Source organism: Oryctolagus cuniculus, chromosome 15 (genome assembly GCF_051225735.1).
Source record: "Oryctolagus cuniculus isolate XC-2025 breed Fujian yellow rabbit chromosome 15, ASM5122573v1, whole genome shotgun sequence".
Classification (NCBI taxonomy): Eukaryota; Metazoa; Chordata; class Mammalia; order Lagomorpha; family Leporidae; genus Oryctolagus; species Oryctolagus cuniculus.
This window is the reverse complement of record NC_142881.1, coordinates 34,547,703-34,568,089: the sequence shown is the minus strand read 5'-3', so window position 1 is coordinate 34,568,089 and position 20,387 is coordinate 34,547,703. Positions and strand designations below refer to the sequence as shown.

The 20,387-nt window shown below is 38.2% G+C and overlaps 1 protein-coding gene across 1 annotated transcript; it reads left to right on the top strand.

Moving 5' to 3' along the window:
• Positions 1-1,626: 1,626 nt before the first annotated feature.
• LOC138845334 (cytochrome P450 2C30) lies at positions 1,627-19,467 on the top strand. Its single transcript, XM_070057554.2, has 9 exons — positions 1,627-1,815; positions 3,906-4,068; positions 6,154-6,303; positions 7,967-8,127; positions 8,578-8,751; positions 11,383-11,524; positions 13,245-13,432; positions 16,743-16,884; positions 19,082-19,467. Exons 1-9 carry the CDS (start codon positions 1,648-1,650, stop codon positions 19,261-19,263), a joined length of 1,470 nt encoding a protein of 489 aa, XP_069913655.1. The 5' UTR covers positions 1,627-1,647; the 3' UTR covers positions 19,264-19,467.
• The last annotated feature ends 920 nt before the right edge of the window (positions 19,468-20,387 follow it).

The window sequence follows — 20,387 nt, the reverse complement described above, 5'->3', positions numbered from 1 at the left end:
ATCAACTTAGTATATAGTAAGTAAAGATTTCAACAGATATACCAACAGAGCCACACAAGAGTAATGTTCAAGTAGTAGTTTTACCATTATTTCTCATAGTACAAGGCATTAAGGACAGAGATCCTACATAGGGAGCAGGTGCACAGAGATTACCGTTGTTGATTTAACAATTGACACTCTTATTTATGATGTCACAAATATACTTTCAAAATTTGTAGGCAACAAAATCAGTGCACTGAAATCAGTAGTATGGCTTATTTCAATAGCAACTTAAAAAGAAATCAAGAAAGCAATCCCATTTCTAATAGTTACAAACACTTCTAGTAATAAATTTCACCAAAGAGGCTGAGACTCTAAAATGAAAGCTATAAACCATTGAAGAAGGAAAGTGAAGAGGACACAAAGAAATGGAGAAGTATCCCATGCTCATGAAGATTCAGTATCACTAAAATGTGCATACTATCCAAGTTGATTAACAGATCCAAAGCAATGCTCACAAAGATTTCCACCCTGCTCAGGTTTCACAAGAAAGTAAATAGGGGATTATTTTACTGTAATCCTTAGAGCTTCATGAGTTTCCTGCAGGCAATTTAAGAAAGTTGTATTTTATGTTCAAAGTTTGTGTTCAATTATTTTTTTCTCTTTTCTTGAGATTCCTACCAGAAATTTGCTAGAACCATGGTTCATGTCATTTAACTTTGTTTTTAGTGCTCATAATTATTATTTTGATTTCTGGTCTAGGGAAAACTATTGATCCTCCTGAAAAGTAAACTAAATGTAGTTAAGTGCGTTTTATTACTCATACATGTTTAAAATACTACAATTAGATTTTTATGACATAAGCTACATGTTTGTTTTGGTTTTGTATTTCCTGAAACATCTTTTAAGTCCTGACAATTGGTTTATATCTATGTGTTTGTAGACACTTTCAAAGGTTTGTAGCATTGGAGGCTGGACTATTTCTCCTTCCTCAAGTGACAGGGGCAATGCAGACCATGGCAGTGAGAACCTAGCTGGTGTTGGAGATGTGACCAGGAAGATAGGGGATGTGACGCCAAGAAGCATTTCTGTTCTGCCTGAGCAGTCTCTTTTCTTTTCTAGGTATATTTCCTTATATTATTTGTCGGCCCCTGGTCCCCAATTCAGGAGTCTTTTCATTACTGCAATATAGCATGGGGCTTTGTCCAGAATGTTGGGACATCTCTGACATTAGCCACATTAAGTCTGACACCTTTTTGTCTAATGCTTCTGATTCTGGTCTTTTCCCTGGAAATTTCTGACCAAAGGTGACAAATTCTGATATATGTGACCTTCTTTAACTTATTTTCCAAGAACATGAGCTCCCATTAGCCCTTTGAAAAATCTCATCATCTCAATCTTACCATTAATACAAGGACAGTCACACCACAGTATCTGGAAAAGTAAGCAATTTTTCAGCAGAAATTTCCAGTGAAAATTCAGGAATTAGTAAGGTTTGAAAGGACTGTGTTTTTTTCCTTTAATTTTCAACCTTAGGCCAAACTGCACTAAAGTTAATAATATTTGTCCAAAGTTCAAAAAGCGCTACATGTTTCATAATAAGCTCTCAGTGCACTTATAAATTCCTGGAACCCCAAGGCTTCCACTGCATTTGCCCACATCACATCCATGGATCTCTTCATTGTCCTGGTGATCTGTCTTTCTTGTTTGCTTCTTGTTTCTCTGTTGAAGCAAAGCTATGCCAAAAGGAAGCTCCCGCCTGGCCCCACACCTTTCCCACTTGTTGGAAATGTCCTACAGCTGAACAGGAAGAACATTAGCAAATCTATAAGCATGGTGAGTATGATTAGTTTTATCTTGGTTGTTTGCAATGAGTGAATAAGGTGCTTCTATAACTAATGCAATGTGGTGACAGATGGTATTTTACTGTGAAGATAAATTTTTATATGAATTATGAAAAGATAATAAAGGAAAGCATTAATTGAATTCTAGCTGTGATTTGAGAATCTATACAGCTAGAAGACAATGAGATTAATAAGACAATAATAAAACTGACAAAGTTAGGAATGTTTTATTCCTATTTTGACCTACATCTATTTTATTGTTATTATTCTTTTATGAAATATAATAAATATTTAACTGAATAAATTCTTCTAAAGCATACATTGATTTGAACTCTATGAAACACACAACTGAATATGGGTTTTCAGGCCCTTTTATATTTGTTCAATAAATGAATCAGTTACTTATCTGGACCAAGTCATTCATATGGCAGCTCCCTTCTGAAGCCCACAGGATGAATCTAAGAATTTCCTATGGCAGTAGATTACCAGACTCAATCCTGGAAGCTCCTGCTTCCTGTGCCTTGATCTCTGGATTGGAGGGACTGTGTCATGCACCCCATCTCCATGTTAGCTAATTGTCTGGGGCAACTTTTCAATCTTTCAGAGTTTGAATTTCCCTTTGTTAAAATGCATCTGATGGTCATTTTGGTCAAAGGCTACAAGAGATCCTTGAATTATAGAAATTACAGTCTAAAGGGTAAGCATGTATTTAAAAAGAAAATGAGCAATATTACACAGGCTATGTAAATTGGACATTCAGGGATACAGGTATAGTCAGCAACGTATATTCTGATGAACCAAAGCTGGGCATGAGACTTAAGAAAAGAATGATAATTAATCAGATAAAATTCAGATAAAAATCATTTTCATCTGGTTTCAATCTGGGGGAGAATTTCTTCTTGTAGACCTTGGCGATAGACCAACGTGGTTGTATCCCAGAGAGTAAATAAAAGCATACAGATAAGGAATGTGACTTTTGAGAGGTAAGCAGAGCCAGCTGATGTAAGACTTGCTGGATTTGAATGCTATTGTCAAGTCTCATAAAAGAAATTGACTCTAATAATGTACTTCAAGGATTGGCATGCTAACATTTGCCTTATGAAATGAAAGCATTAATCTGTTTTTTTTAATGGAGAGTAAATTACAGAGCAGTAAAAGAAGTTGAATTCTTTATGAGAATAGTGAAAACTGAATTATTCTACATATTTAGAATATCTCAACTTGACATGACAGAAAAAGCTCAGTATTGCAATCACAAAAGAAGAAATGTTTATTTATATCTCACCTAATGATTACAGGTGTTACTGGGCTTCCACTCATCCATGAGATTCTTTCTGAGAATTTTTTTTCAGATTTCAGTTCTACTGTCCCATATCCATAGACTATTATTCCCAATGGCATTTTTATGGTGACAGATCTCTACACTATCATTTCAATGTATGAATAGTGGAGAGAAATAGAGGGCAAGCAATGACTTTTTATGAAATAACACAGCATTTACACGTATCACTTCTACTAACATCAGAGACTAGAGATTAGTTAAAGGACACCAGTTTCAATTGAAACTATGCAATGTATGCAACCACAATGCCATATTTTCCGTTATTACTAATACTTAGAGGTCTCTAGTGTTAAAAAAGTTAAAAACATATGTGGAAAATATATAAAGCAGGATGGTTACTTATCTATACTTTGGAACATTAAAGGGATTCAACATACATATGAGTAGAGATATAAAATTTATTGTCTTTGCAGGAAGGAAGGAGAAATTTGGTTCAAGTTACAGTTTGCCAAATTTAAACTAAGAACAAATGCATAATATAGCCCTGTCACATAGTAGGAGCTAGGTATAGGATAAATGTAGATAATGGAAATAACAGCAGTGTGGTAGTATATAGTAATAACTACCCTTTAAGTATACTTTGTATTAAATTAATGGCTTTAGAAGCTGAAAGCTGATATCTTTCATATCACAGGATGCATACTCAAATGTGTCTTCAATAAGATTAAAATTGTTGCCATAAATTTTCTACATTTCAATTCACAAATTCTCAATTTTTGCCTCTCCTGTTCCTTTTCCAGCTAGCAAAAGAGTATGGCTCTGTGTTCACAGTGTATTTTGGTACAAAGCCCACTGTGGTGTTGCACGGATATGAAGCAGTGAAGGAGGCCCTGCTTGATCATGGAGAGGAGTTTTCTGGCAGAGTGAGCCTCCCAGTGATTGACAGATATGCACAAGGATCAGGTACATTTTGGTCTGTGGAATGTGCTTGAGGTTTTTAGTTAAAAAGTTTCCAAATGGACGTAGGAATTGGAAAATTCTAAGCTTTCAAAGAAATTCATGAAATACACTTTTGCTTTTTATGATAAGTGTGTGAATAATGATTCTATAAGAATCATGATTTTTTAATTCCATGAATGTGATACAGGTTCTCCAGGAGACAAAAAATTCAGTAAAAAAGTCACTATGAGTGCTCCATGAATTTATGACACATACTTTAAGTGATGGTTGCTTATATTAATGAGTTAAAGAGATTGAGATAAAAGAGATTAAAGATAAATGACTAAATTATCCATTCACCAAATATCTGATTTCCTGGTCTAATTCATGGATGTCAACATAATATTCTATGAAGCTTGTGTCATATGCAAGGAGCCAACAAAATGTATATTTCCAGCCTTGTTTTCTACCTCTTATAAAAAGGCATAGCAAATGTTGCCGGCGCCGTGGCTCACTAGGCTAATCCTCCGCCTTGCAGCGCCAGCACACCGGGTTCTAGTCCCGGTCGGGGCGCCGGATTCTGTCCCGGTTGCCCCTCTTCTAGGCCAGCTCTCTGCTGTGGCCCGGGAGTGCAGTGGAGGATGGCCCAAGTGTTTGGGCCCTGCACCCCATGGGAGACCAGGATAAGTACCTGGCTCCTGCCATCGGATCAGCGCGGTGCGGCGGCCATTGGAGGGTGAACCAACGGCAAAGGAAGACCTTCCTCTCTGTCTCTCTTTCTCACTGTCCACTCTGCCTGTCAAAAAAAAAGGCATAGCAATTATTTTACTCTAATAGAAACCAAAGTTTAAAGCGCAGGTATATTATGCAACAAGCATTGTAGAGAAGCATAGAGTGAGTATGGATTGGAACTCATATTAGATAAAGTTTCTTCAGTTAATAAGACTGTGTTTTCTGCTAGTTTTCAGATATCCTTAAATTACCCATCTTCTAGAGGATCACTAAGGTCTACTGAAATAGAAATTGGTGAATGTGTTCCTGTCCTCCACAATATCCTTAACAATGTTTCCTGCACAGTGAAATACAAACTTATTGTTTCTTTTTCTTTATTGATTCTAGAAGTCTGAAATTGAAACTTTTTGGCAGTAAGGCCACATTTCATGCAATAAATTGAACAAGTAGATGAGGAATTTTTAAATGAGAAGAATTATCTGTATACAGGTGTATTCCGTTTTTCATTTAAAAGATATATTTAATTATTTGAAAATCACAGGAGGAGAGAGAGAGAGATACAGAGAGACACAGAGAGAGAGAGAGGAGTGAGAGAAAGTGAGAGAGACATTTTCCATGTGCTGATGCACTCTGCAAGTGGTTGCAACGGCCAGATCTGAGCCAAGCAATATCCAGGAACCTTCACTTAGTCTCCCACATGGGTGATAGGACCCAAGCATGTGTGCTATCTCCACTGCTTTTCCAAGGCCATGAGCAGAGAGCTGGATCAGAAGTGGAGTAATCAGGACACAAACTGGCACCCATATGAGAGGCCATCCTTTACCCATGGCACCACACTGCTATCGCCAGCCAGTTTTTTCTTTATTTGGGGAAATGATTGTCAAGTGATTCCTTCTCTTGCAGAAGAGTTGTCTCAACACTTGAGAATGCGCTTCTTTTTTAAGTTTTCCCAAAAAATCAGAAAATTATTCCCTGATAATTTAAGCCTCTGAGTTGTATCCATGTGACTTACTATCTTGTGGTATTGGGCGTCATGCTTTTCCCTCCATACTTTACTGCACCCTTTCCAGTAAAAAAGGGGAAAAAACTTGGTTCACGGTATTATTTTGAGATTTTGAGGAGCTAAAAAATGAAGAATATTTCAGTGGAATTCCAATTCAAGAATCCTGACAGTAGAATTCTAGATAGACTTCAGGATAGTTTGGACTCATTGGAAATCCTGCAGCCAACACCAATAGGTGTGTGTGTGTGTGTGTGTGTGTATACGGAATTGTCTACATTGTTTCAGAAATGCATTTTCTCACATTGAATTCATGAATGTGGATCATAAGGTAACATATTTGCTGTTATCTGTTTGTTTGGTTTTTGTCCTGATAGGGCTTGTTTTCAGCCAAGGAGAATTATGGAAGGAAACTCGGCGTTTCACTCTCACAGTCTTGCGGGACATGGGGATGGGGAAGAAAACTATTGAGAACCGAATTCAAGAAGAAGCTTCGTATCTAGTAGAAGCATTGAAAAAAACCAATGGTGCATATTTCTTTATATCATTAAAAATGGTAGTTGGGTATAGTATATTTATTACAGTAGTGTAAAATAAAGATATGATAAATAAGTACAACAGAATTACTTTTTTACTTACATATGAGCAGTAAGGTATTAAGGAGTTGGCAGTTAAACATTTTCAGGGACTGATGTAGAGCCTTGAGTATCTTCATCCTTTGGTGTGTGCTGTCATAGAATTTCATCTTTTTGTGTAATTGTCAAAGGAGAAAAGAACAAGGTAAAGAGCAAATGGTGTTTAAACCAGATATGGAAGCTGCACACAAAATTACTCTCAGATCTTAGAGCTAGAATTGTGCACTGTCATAACACCAGTAGGAGTGGTAGGAAAATTTGGTCAGTTGTGTGCACAGGAAGAAGAAGAAAACATGGATTTTCATAATAAGCTAGAAGACTTGCCACATTAGAGTAACAACATAAGCAAACTCTCTAGTAACCTGTGTATAACACTGAAAGAATGCTAAAGTTTTCTAACGTGTAGGGTTGGAGTGTGGGTGTGAATGGAGGGTTCACCTGTGTCACAAAAGTCTTAGATATGTACACAATGTACAAATATGCAGGGCTGGGATGTAGATGGAGAAAGAAATGTATGGACAAGTGAGCAGACAGAGAAATGTTAAGGTCAGGATCGGAAGACATGCGTGATTTCAGAACATCAGGATTTGAATATTTTAACATGATCATTACCTTATAAATGCTATGATCTATACACTGAATATTTACTGTATTTCTTAGTTATATTATTGTCCATACAGGTTATTTCTTTCTAATTTTTTTTGCTCCATCTGTATAAAATACATTCATAGAAATCTCCCACATGGGATGCCAGGGCTGCAAAGCAGAGGCTTAACGTATTATACCACAACATCGGCCCCTTGCTGCTTCATTTTAGTTTCTGTTTCCATAGATAAAGTGTTAGGATAATACAGGATAAAGTATTGGCATTTGGCAGGTTTTACTATTTTTTTACATGAGGACATAGTATTGTTTTCCTGCTAATATGTAATACTTCTGTTAGAAAACTGGTGTTAAACTAATGAGGGCTCCAAAAAGGTGACATGATTCTTTTCAAATAAGATTTTAGAGTTATCTCATTGTGTTTGACTTCTGAGAATTTGATTCTCAGGTATATTGCTAGTGATATATATTGGGATGCTGTAGGCCTCTTGTATTTGGAGTCTGTGTTTTTCCCAGCAGTGGGAGGTTTTCATATGTTACCCCTTGGATCAGTTTTCTGTTCCTACTCTTTTCTTTTATTCCTCACAGATTCCACAAATGCAAATATTTGTTCATTGAATTGTTCAGTTTTCTATGTGCATATAATGAATGAAAATTCAGGCTGAGACCTACATTCAAAATGTTAAAGGAATTTTTAAATTATTTTTTCTCAGTTTTTTCCTTGTTGTTAATTAGGAAATATAGAAAATGATATAAAAAACTAATATTTGGGCAAAATTAACAAATAAAATGGAATGAATTAGATTGTTTTCATTAAAAAATATTAATTTTGTTTTATGAAAGTGGAGTTTATGTTTATAACATGTTCAAGCAATCAGGCTTTCAGTTACTTTATACAGTCAGTTTAAGAACTGCGTAAAAACCGTGTTCTCACTTCTACTGTTTCCCTTAGCATCTCCCTGCGATCCTTCTTCACTTCTGTTCTGTGTTCCCTGCAACGTGATCTGCTCCATCATCTTCCAGAATCGTTTTGACTACAATGATCAGACATTTCAAACACTGGTGAAGCACTTTCTTGACAGCATCAGACTTTTTAATACTCCTTGGATACAAGTAAGCTCAAGGTTCACTTTAATAGAAAAATAGTTTTCTAGCAAATGTTTTGCCCATTCATCTGTCCCATTTAAAGTACTCGATGGAATATTTTTAAAATTACTACTCATAACCTATAAGTGGGTTATAACATTAAAATAATGTATAGAATGCATTACAGAAATATATAGAAAATTAAATTTGATAAGAAAACTATATTATCAATTTTCATTGATAATATTTTTATAAAAAGCTCATATTTTATTATTAATTTATTTAAAAGGCAGAGACAGAAAGAGATGTAAAAAGTTCATCAGAGACAGAGAGAGATCTTCCACCCATTAATTCAGTGAGGGAAGCAAATCCTACTCTTCTTTATCATCTCAGTATTTAAGAAAGAGTATGGGACACCTAATAAGAGGCTTCCAATGTGTGTTGAGTGAGTTAATGAAGGATTCTTTCTACTTTCAGCTCTACAATACGTTTCCAATTTTACACTATCTCCCAGGAAGTCATCATGAGTTATTTAAAGTCTTTAATGACCAAATTAAGTTTTTTTTGAAGAAAATACAAGAACATCAAAAATCTCTGGACCACAATAACCCTCGAGACTTCATTGACTATTTACTGATTAAAATGGAAAAGGTATAATGTGACCATAATTTGCTACCTCATTGATGTGTATGACATGACACATAGATTAGCTTTGTTTCATTCTGCTGAAACTGAGGTATTCAAACAAATGCTCATTCGCTAAGGTGCATCATTGCATGTGCCAGGCGTTCTGAATATGCTCAGGCTGACTTGCCCCAAGTGGTGGAGTTGGAAGCATACCAGGGGATTCCAATTCAATCCCATCGAGGTGGCATGTACCAATGCCATCTCACTGTTCCAGGTGATCAATTTCAGTTCACAGTTGGTCATGGTGAAGGGACTGGGAGTCAAAGGGAGCACTTAGACAAGTCTAGTACCTGCTAACGCTAACTGATGGAGTAAATAAAGGGGAGAGTGATCCAACATGGGAAGTGAGATACTCAGCAGACTCATAGAATGGCAGATGTCCTAAATAGCACTCTGGCCTCAGAATCAGCCCTAAAGGCATTCGGAGCTGGCTGAAGAGCTCATGAGAGTATTTCAGGCATGGAAAGCCAAGACACTCTGGCAAAAGATCTCTGCGAGTGAGATCCCAGTGGAAAGAACAGGTCATCAAAGAAGGAGGTACCTTTCTCTGAAGGGAGGAGAGAACCTCCACTTTGACTATGACCTTGTCTAAACAAGATAAGAGTCGGAGAACTCAGAGGGCTTCCATAACCTTGGAAACTCATGACTAGAGCATAGGGAGATTACTGATGCCATAGACAGGAGTGTCAATTGGTAAAGTCAACAACAGGAGTCACTGTGCACTTACTCCTCATGTAGGATCTCTATCCTTTTTTCTTAAAGATTTATTTAATATTTGAAAGTCAGAGTTACGCAGAGAGAGGTCTTCTATTTCTGGTTCATTCCCTACTTGGCCGCAACAGCTGGAGCTGTCCTGATCCAAAGCCAGGAGCCAGGAGTTTGTCCCAGGTCTCCCACGAGGGTGCAGGGGCCCAGGGGCTTGGGCCATCTTCTATTGCTTTCTCTGGCCACAGCAGAGAGCAGAATCAGAAGCAGAGCAGCCAGGACTCGAAACAGCGCCGATATGGGATGCCAGCACTGCACGTGGCAGCTTTACCCACTAGGCCACAGCGCCAGACCCCAGTCTTGAAGTATTTTTAAATTCTCATTCAAAAAAACTAAGATGGGGGACGGCACCATGGCACACTAGGTTAATCCTCCGCCTGTGGATACTGCATCCCATATGGGAGCCGGTTCTAGTACCGTCTGTTCCCCTTCCAATTCAGCTCTCTGCTGTAGCCTGGGAAAGTAGTAGAAGATGGCCCAAGTCCTTGGACACCTGCACCTGCATGGGAGACCAGGAAGAAGCACCAAGTTCCTGGCTTCAGTTAAGCATGGCTCTGACCGTTATGGCCATTGGGAAGTGAACCAACAGAGGGAAGAACTTTCTCTCTGTTTCCCCCTCTCACTGTCTGTAACTCTACTTCTCAACTAAATAAATAAATAAATATTAAATCTTTTTTTAAAAAAAGTAAAACAAAGTGTTATAGTGACTATATTATTTGGGGACAAATTGAACAACACAAACATACCTAGATGCATGTGTATATATATATATGTGTGTGTGTGTGTGTGTGTGTGTGATATATATACATAATTTACTGACTGATGATAATTGTCATTGCATATAAGCAGTATTTGTACAGGTAACAAAGGAGGGAATGTAGAATGTACAGGAATCTAGTAAGTCTTCCCTCTGTAAACACTGCAGGAGATTTCAACATGTGTACTTGTTGAAGAATCTGTGGTTTAGTCATCAAGGAAGATGAATTTGGTCCAGGGAATGATAAGCACATTGAGGAAATGTGTAGAACTTTCACAGGTCTTAGTTTATAAACAGTTCTATAGGTAATGATGGATGAGGTTAGGAACAGTGTTGTAGTAAATAGTCAGTGATTCTAGAGGCCAAAAGAGAAAAGTACAGATGACAGAACAGATAAGAGCAGTCACGTGGACACTGAGTAGCTGTGAGCAACTAAATACAACAAGTGCTTGAAAGAACTGAAGAGCAGAATGATTTCCTCTAATATGTGATAAATGAGTCACAGAAAGGAATCTGAGAACTGTCACTCGGATTATGTTTTAGCTGTTTGAAAGTTTTGTGGGTTTTTTTGTTTTTTTGTTTGTTTGTTTGTTTGTTTTTGACAGGCAGAGTGGACAGTGAGAGAGAGAGACAGAGAGAAAGGATTTCCTTTTGCCATTGGTTTACCCTCCAATGGCCACAGTGGCCGGCGCGCTGCGGCCAGCGCATCGCGCTGATCCAAAGCCACGAACCAGGTCTTCTCTTGGGCTCCCATGCGGGTGCAGGGCCCAAACACTTGGGCCATCCTCCACTGCACTCCTGGGCCAGAGCAGAGAGCTGGCCTGGAAGAGGGGCAACCGGGACAGAATCCGGCGCCCCGACCGGGACTAGAACCCGGTGTGCCGGCGCCGCAAGGCGGAGGATTAGCCTAGTGAGCAGCAGTGCCGGCCTGAAAGATCTTAACAATCATCTGTATCATCTATACCACTCTCTAGTGACTGCCTTACTTTCAGAATTCTTAGGTGACACTGAATTATTTTATGTTATCTCTAACTATTTTGATTCATCATGTATTTTTAACACATCTTTCTCAGGAAAAACATGAAAAACAGTCTCAATTTACCATGCACCATTTGGTCATCACCATATGGGATGTGTTTGATGCAGGAACACAGACAACAAGTACCACAATGCAATTTGGACTCTTGCTCCTTATGAAGCATCCTGAGATTGCAGGTTTGTAGGATCATGAGGAAGGGAAGATGAGATTCTAGGTAATGAGATTCTAGGTAACAAATGATTATGAAGACAACACTCAGAACCATTCTGCCATTTATCTGTCATGACCTGGAACAGAAATTTTTCCATCACTGCTACATCTTCCTATGATTGGATGAATAAAATCAAATAGGCAATAGGATTAAAGGAGAATGGATTCTTAGAATTGTATTTAATAACTACATAAAGACTTTTCTCATCATATTAATAATAATAAACTCAAAGAAAAATTGTACCTATAAACTACATTTTATGAGGTCTGTGGGTGAAAGCTAAAAATATGATATTACATTTTTTGCAAAATATTACATCTTCTGCCTATGGCATTATTTGCTATTTTCATATTTCCCCTTCACTTCCCTTTTCATGCTTCATGCTCACATATATTTTGCCTCCTCCTTTACTGTCTTAAGCCCTACTGTGTCTATTGTTCTGAGCACTCTGATTTTACCAGTGTTTCCTGACCACTTTATATAGTGACATTCTTGTCGTTAAAACTGTAACTTTTCAAATGAGAAGATGAAATTAAACATTGGTCAGAATTTCCCAATACTACCTTTTTTTACTATTTACAAAACTTTAGAATTATCACATGTTCCAATACAAAGGCACATTCTCAGCTAGCAGACAGATAATCTTTAACGAAAGTTGCCAAATGGCATTGGTTCTTTGGACATGGGTTATAACAGCAGTGGCCTCAGATTCTGACTCAATCAGGAGTAGCTCGGAGAAATAGCCTCTTAGCTATTTGCCTTCTCTATTAGGCGTTTAATAGAAGAAAGATCACTTTCTTCCTACATGTGTTAGGAAGCACAAAATAATACCTACCACGTGGAACTATCTTGAGGACCTAAAATGTGACATAATGAATAGTGCAGCATTTACATTGTATATTACATTTTTGAATCTTTTTAAAAAGAGTTATTTATTTTATTTCACAGTAGAGTTAGAGAGAAAGGGTGGGGATGAGAGAGAAAGGGAGCACTCTGGGGGAAAGAGAGATATTCTACCCACTGCTTATCTCTGCAAAGGTCTTCAAGCTTAAAAAAAAAAAAAAAGCCAGGAGCTTGAATTTCATCTGGGTCTCTCAAGTTACTGGCAGGGACCTAAGCACTTGGACCATCTTTGACTATTTTCTCAGGTGCATTAGCAGGGAACTGGATGAGAAGTGCATTAGCTGGGACCCGAACCAGGCCCCTCAGTGTGCCTGCACCACTGACACCAGCATTACATGCAATGTCACAACGCTGCCCTTCATATATTACTTTTTATATAAAATATCCCACCTTCTTTCGATTGCTAATTAAAATCTTTAATATATGAGGTAGCAATATTCATTATGTTTTAATAAATTCGTTTAAAATAAAAAATGGCATACACAAAGTGATTTTATTAAACGGTTTTTAGAGTCAGTAAGATACTAGATTCCTGTTTGATAAGGTAAATTAATCCAGACACAGCACTTGAGTTGATAATAAATTTTGCTGTACATGTGAATATCAAAATCTCTCATGAACTTCTAATCTGTACAGAAAATAAAAGTCTTTTATTTTGTCCCTTATTTCGGTGGTTATTCATAATTTCTTCAAGTATATATCTCAAGCCAAATTCTGGCAGTGATTAAAGTATTTAAACTATTCAAAGAAACTGACTGTACATATGATTCCATCCACGACAGCTAAAGTCCGGGAAGAGATCGAGCGTGTGATTGGCAGAGACCGGAGCCCCTGCATGCAGGACAGGAGCCGCATGCCCTACACGGATGCTGTAATACATGAGATCCAGAGATACGTTGACCTGGTCCCCAATAATGTGCCCCATGAAGTGATTCGGGACATCCAGTTCCGAGGATACCTCATTCCAAAGGTGAGACACATGTCATCTACTCTCCACCCTAGGAATCTTAGGTGATCCTATATAGTAAAATTATAAAATATAAAGCCTTCCATGATTATGTCACAAACGTAACTCGGGCATCTCACCCTGTGACCACATGCTATGTTCCTTTCAATGAGTTGACACAATTTTCTAAATAAACAGTGCTTAGAATTCCAGAGGGTTTTCAGTACATACATGGCTGCACTTACTGCTTATCCATTGACCAGGCTATTGTACATGGTTTATTACTTCTACCCATCAATCAGTAACCTATAAATATATATAGTCCCACCTCCCTATATACGCTGAGTTTCCCTTAATTGAGAAATGTCCAGTTCAGTAGTCTCCTGCTTTCCTGCTTACATGTGGACTACTAATCACTACAGTAAAAAAGCTTGCAACCCAGCAAGTTTATAATTATCCACAAAATGTATTTCAGGTTGTAGCTGATAACCATACAGTACAAACTATAACAACATGCTTCACCATGCTCCTACATGAACTTTTCAACCCTAAACTGCCCTCAATCTTCCATCTCTCCATCATCTTTTCCTCAGTAATATGTCTACCTGTCGACAGAGAAAATCAGAACCACTGCAAGGGAACTCCTGTGATGTCCTTCAATGGGATCTCCACTCTTAGCAACAACCGCATCCTTTAAATTTTCTTTCATGTGTCTAGTGAAAGACTGATTCTCCTTTGACCTAAAGTGAACCTTTTCCCCTGGCACTTGGTTGCTCCAGTGCCTTCCTCCAAGAGCAATTTCTTCTTGCTTCTTAGTCTTCAAGCTCTCCCTCTTTCCTGGCAACATTCCATCAGCATTTGAACACGGTCAATTCTCATCTGTCATCAGCTTAAAGTTATCTCATCTCTATTCTCAAATACCATAAACTAGAAATTGTTTATACATATTTAAAGATCTTTAATTAATATCTTGATACCAACCCATTGAAAACATCTTGTGTTATAGTGACATTGTTTTCCTGGAGGACACAGTTGCTATCCATGTGATTAAATCAGTGAAAGCTTTCCCATGCCTGATTTTCCTTCCTACCACTTAATATTCCCAGGAATGACTTCCCATGGGATACACTCATGTCCCACATTAGTAAAACAGCAATCATTTAGTTTTCCTCCTAACATGCTAGAACTCATTCTCTCTACTCTTCATCCTTCAAAATTTCATTTAACATTCTGTATATTCTACAAAGTCTGGATGGGGCCGGTGCCGTGGCTCACTTGGTTAATCCTCCTTGTGAGGCGTGGAGGCATTATATGGACTCTGGGTTCTAGTCCCGATTGCTCATCTTCCAGTCCAGCTCTCTGCTGTGGCCCGGGAAGACAATGGAGGGTGGTCCAAGTGCTTGAACCCCTGCACCCGCGTGGGAGACCAGGAGGAAGCACTTGACTCCTGGCTTCAGATCGGCGTAGCTCTGGCTGTGGCGGCCATTTGGGGATGAACCAACGGAAGGAAGACCTTTCTTTCTCTCTCACTGTCTAACTCTACCTGTCAAATAAATTAAAAAAAAAAAAAAAGGCTGCAGACTTTCATCTCCTGAAAATGCCTTCATATTACATTAATGCCCTGGTGCATAACCATTTTTTTTGCAAATGACAGCATTTTAAGATTTTGGTCTTAGTGTTTTGCTGGCTTTATAGACTGTTTCCCTCCTCAGTGTTTTCTGAAAATTTCAATGCGAAATCTCATTTTGGGTTTTTTCCTTTCGGTGAATGTTGGAGTTCACTCCAGCATGCCAAATTGAAGGGCTCTCCAGAGATTGGGAGGAGTTCATGTGGAAAATTTATGGCTAAATGCATGAATCTCTTTTTGGAATTGATTCCTTCTTTTCAACTCTGAGTGGATTGTGTACCTGAGTATTTTTACTGGATCTACAGTCCATTGAGATTGATGATGGTTTATACCCAAACTAATCCCACCCAGGAAATTTTAATTTTAATCTATTCTTATCAAATATGGATTTACCAATTTATAGCTTTAATTTTTGTTCTGCTTTTTCTTATTTCCTTCGATGATTTTCATTTAGAATACTTGGTTAAATTCAGATTTTCTTAAAATTTCCAAAATAATAATCTTAACACCTCATGTGCCTTGGGCCTATTACAATATATGGGTTTGCTGTGAATAAGGGGGAGTCACATTATTAACATTCAGGATATTTTTGGTGTATGCTGAATATTGTTTGATCGTATGGGGAGTCTGGATTATCCTGTCTTCTTTTAAATGTCATTGATTTTTATTTGAGCTGGAATTTAATTGACTGTCATATTTTTGTCTCTTAATTCTACTGTTATATTCCATTATTTTTTATTCTATTAAGCTTAATGCAATACTGTACATTTTGAGTTAATTTTAACTTTGCATTTAGTCTTTGGACATGACCTCAGTGCAGCTGGGTTCCTTGGTTTGAATTTTGGTTTTACGAGTCATAAAAATGTTGTCACTTTTCCAGTAGAATATGTGACAATTCCATTGAAAACACAGTAGACAGAGGATATGGAAGGTCTTTGCCAATTAGATTTCATATTGTTTGGCTTTTCAATATTTTCAATTATATCTGTTTTAATACAAACTGTATAGTGAATTTGAACCTTTCCGAAGTCTGTAATATGTAGGAGATTACTGTCTTTGACACTGAGGAGCAGCACAAGCTAGTGCTACCGTTCATCCATGCAATCCAAAGGGAAAACATCCCACACATTACAGTGTACTGCGCTGTGAGTTTATGTCCAGTAGGTGTAGTATATTAAAGGCATCAATGATTCAGTAACATTTTCCACTTATCTTGAGTTCAATGTGACACAGGCACTCAAAAACTTAATGAGCATCTGTGCTAATTAGTTTCTCAGGATATTAGGGATGTGCAGGTATTTCAAGAATATGTCCAGTAATAATATGAGTTATGAAGAGGGCCTCATACATACTTGTAAAGATAATTACCTGATGATCAGAGACATCAATACTGTTATTTTTACTTATTTGTAGAGAGCAAAGGTATCAACTGATCTTTGTTGCTGTTCTCTAAGTATGAGCTGGTGTCACATTACAAATTATAGAGATGGATTCCAAATAATGAACAGTGTCCAACACAGGATCCTACATGATTTAAGACCTGTTAGTTTGGACACTATTATATTCTGTCTGTCATGGAGCAAAGAATCTCTCCTTATTTTGTTTCTTTCTCCTCATTTATTAAACAAAAGGATTACATGAAATACCGCTCATGTTATTCCATGTTCTTTCTTTATAACCCTTGTTGTTTGTGTCTCCTTCTAACAGGGCACACACATACTACCATCTCTGACTTCTGTCCTCTATGATGAGAAAGAATTCCCTAACCCTGAGAAATTTGACCCTGGACACTTCTTGGATGCAAGTGGCAACTTCAAGAAGAGTGATTACTTCCTGCCTTTCTCTATAGGCAAGCAAGCTTCCTTTACATCTGCACCACCATGGCCAAGCGAGATGAGGATGGGCTGTGGGTGTGGATTCCTCTGGACTGAGGAATTGCCTTTTGAGTGAGGGTGGAGGCGTCACTCGCAAGGTCCAAATTATTTCATTTTGGAATGCAAGCAGCACTCACAGCTTCTGCTTCTGGAGGGATAGATGGTAGAATTCCAGTTCCAGTAAGGCTCTTCTCCTCATCTCTGAGCAGCCAATATATTCAGTAAACTAAACTGAGCATCACCATGTTGCAATCCCATGTCCACAATCAGTTATAGGAATGTGAATGGGAAGCAACTGCTCAGTGGAAGAAAGACAATGGCAAATTCACAGATTATGAGACTCAGGTGCGAAGAATTTGCTGGAGACTGCTATGGGGGCTCAGAGAACCCAGTTCCAGACTATGACTAATGTAGGAGGTAGCAGAGATATTTGTGGGTTGGAGAAATTGTCTTCCAGGGAATAAGCTTTGAGCCTCTTCTCTAAATTTGTGAGATCTGGGAAGAAACAGAGGGCACAGTTAAATCTAGGCAGTTGAATGAAGACATTCTTTCCACAGATGTGAGCAGAACTAAAGTAAGCAAATGTGGAAAGGCAGTGAGGACCAACTCCATGAGGAAGATGTTCCCATCCTGGTTCCCTAGGGACAAGCAAAGGAGGGTTGTCCAGGAACCAGATGAACATTAGCCAAGAGGGGTGTAAGCCTCCCCAGGAGATGCTTCTTTGGGTACAGGAATACAGACACTGCCCAAACTGTGCCTTGGCAGAATGGGATTACTAGGGTAAATACTATGACCAAATCAGAATTTGAGTTTCCTAATTTATTCCTAGTCCAGAAGGAAAGTAACATCCGGCTAAGACTATCTAGAGAAGTGTATCTACTGTGAACAGAAAAGCTAAATGACAGACAGGGGAGACTCTGGAGAGAGGCTGAACGGAGAATTTTCAGTACAATCTAAAGGAGAAGTAGTAGGCATAATAAAGGGTGAAGAACGTTTCCTAAATAAGTTACTGAAACAGGGACAGAATTAAGACATTTCTCTTGACTGGGCAAATGCAAATTGCTATTGAGCTCCCTCATATTGTGGTCCCAGGATTGTACTATGCTCATGTATGACCTCACACAAGCCATTGCTGTTCCATGACTTATCTGATTTCCAGTAATTGCAGCCAGACCTGCTTTTCTCCTGATACCTTGCTATCATCACAAGATCTGAAGCTTTACTTAAGAACTTGTATTCACATGTTTGAGCCAGATTAGTTACTTTAATAGCATGCAAAGTGCACCATATTATAGACATTAATGAATCTGTTGAAAATGGATAATACAGTGAATTGTATATCGTGGGTGCATCAGATGGGTTCTAATGGAATCCATGTTCTTGGAGCTGAATCCAGGTGAATCTGGAGACTCTCAGCAGGCAGAGCACAGGGGAAGAGTTTTCCTGTCAGAGGAAAAAAGGGAGTCTGAGAGAAATATAAATTAGCCAGAATTTTGGGTGAGAAGTAAGTAGTTGGAAACTGCTTGGTATTGAGAACTACAAGGAAGGAGTTGAAGGGGAGGAGCTAAGGTTTCAGAATGGGATAAATTAGGGCAGTTTATATTCTCTATTCAAAAAAATGAAGGACAAAACTAAAAAAAATATGTGTTTTTCTAAACTGTAAAAGATAGCCAGATAAAAATGAAATAGAGTATTTGGGGAAAAAAAACATCTGTGTGTGACCTTTTTCAATAATTTTATACCTGATATACATGGCAATGGGATGCTTTTGAAAATAGTTTATTCAAGTATGTGAAAGTGCTGGGATTATCTTTGGAACATCATTGAGGGAAAGTAAGTCCGTTGTTGAATCCTGGAATTTTAAGTAAATGGGAAGCACAGTGTTGGCACCATGCCAATTTGGATATGTGAAGTGTGTGTGCACAGTTATGATTGTATGTGAGTGTCTGTGTAGAAAATATCATTGGCAAGCCTCAGCACAGAGTTCTAATGTGAATGCACAATACCTTTTTCCAGAACACAGATAGTTTAATCCATGCAGAGAAATGAAGGAAAGTTGGTTCAGGTGTAACTTGAAAGGGCCATCAGGTTCATCTGCTGTTTCTGAACTTTTAGTCACTCCAGAGTTATTTATGCCACTCTATGCATAATTAATGTGTGTGTCATTTTTAGGAAAAAGAGCTTGTGCTGGAGAGGGCCTGGCCCGCATGGAGCTGTTCTTACTCCTGACCACCATCTTGCAGCATTTTACCCTGAAGCCTCTGGTTGACCCAAAGGATATTGATCCCACCCCAGTGGATAATGGGTTTCTCTCTGTTCCTCCCTCCTATGAGCTGTGTTTTGTTCCAGTCTGAAGAAAGCACTGGAATCCCTCTGGGCAACACAGATGGTTTCAGGCATTTGTGTCGCCTGTTGCCTTCCCAGTCCTTGCTAACGAAAATCCAATCTCTGAGCTCTGTGTCTTCTCATGTTTTCTGTCCTTCAAACTCCATTTTTAATTTCTCTAATGGAAGAAAGATCATTGTTTCATCACCAATAAAATTATTTCTGTAAAACAACCCAGAATTCATAGTGCATTTCATCAGTGGTATGTACCTAATGGAAACACATTATAAATGCCAACTCTATTTTATTAAAATTAAGAATGAAGAAGTTTTTAGCACAATGGTTAAGATGTCTCGTGGACACCCACATCCGATATTGATGTACCTGGGTTTGAGTCTATGATGTGCTCCTGATCCCAGATTCTGATTTGTGCCCTGTGAGGGAAAAGGTAAAAACCCAGTGGTTTCATTCCCTGACACCCACACAAGAGAAGCCAAATGAGTTCCTGGCTCCTGTTTCAGCCTTCTCTGAGCCCTAGTTGTTTCAGGCACATGGGGAGTAAAGCAGTAAATGGGAAAGCTCGGTCTCTCTCTTTCTATTCCTGTCAAAATAAATTAACATTTAAACCATTGAATTAAAACATAAAATAAAAATAAAAATTACACTGTGAATATTAAGAAATATTCATGTAAAATATGATAGAATCATTTCTCATCCCATCTAACTCTCTATGTTCTTGTTCTTGTAACAATTTGGCATGTGTAAATATAGTGTTTTGCTACTGTTTGTGAAATGTAATTATGTGAGCTGGTGCTAAACCTACCATTTGAGATGCCTCCTTCCCATATTTCAGTGCCTGAGATTGATTCCCTTTTCTGGCTCCTGACTCCAGTTTTTCCTAATGCAGACTCTTGGAATACGTGGTGAAGATTCAAGCAATTGACCCTTGCCCCTTTTATATTTAATATGGATTATATCCCCAGCTTTTGTCCCTGTTCCTCGCTCAATCTGCCGTTGTATATATTTGAAGATCAAACCAGTGATTGGGATCTCTCTTTCACTCTCATAAATTTTTTAAAATATTCAAGTTTGTTAATTAATCAGCTGCCAATATTCTATTTATCATTTCTTCCACATTCTCGTCCATTTTCTG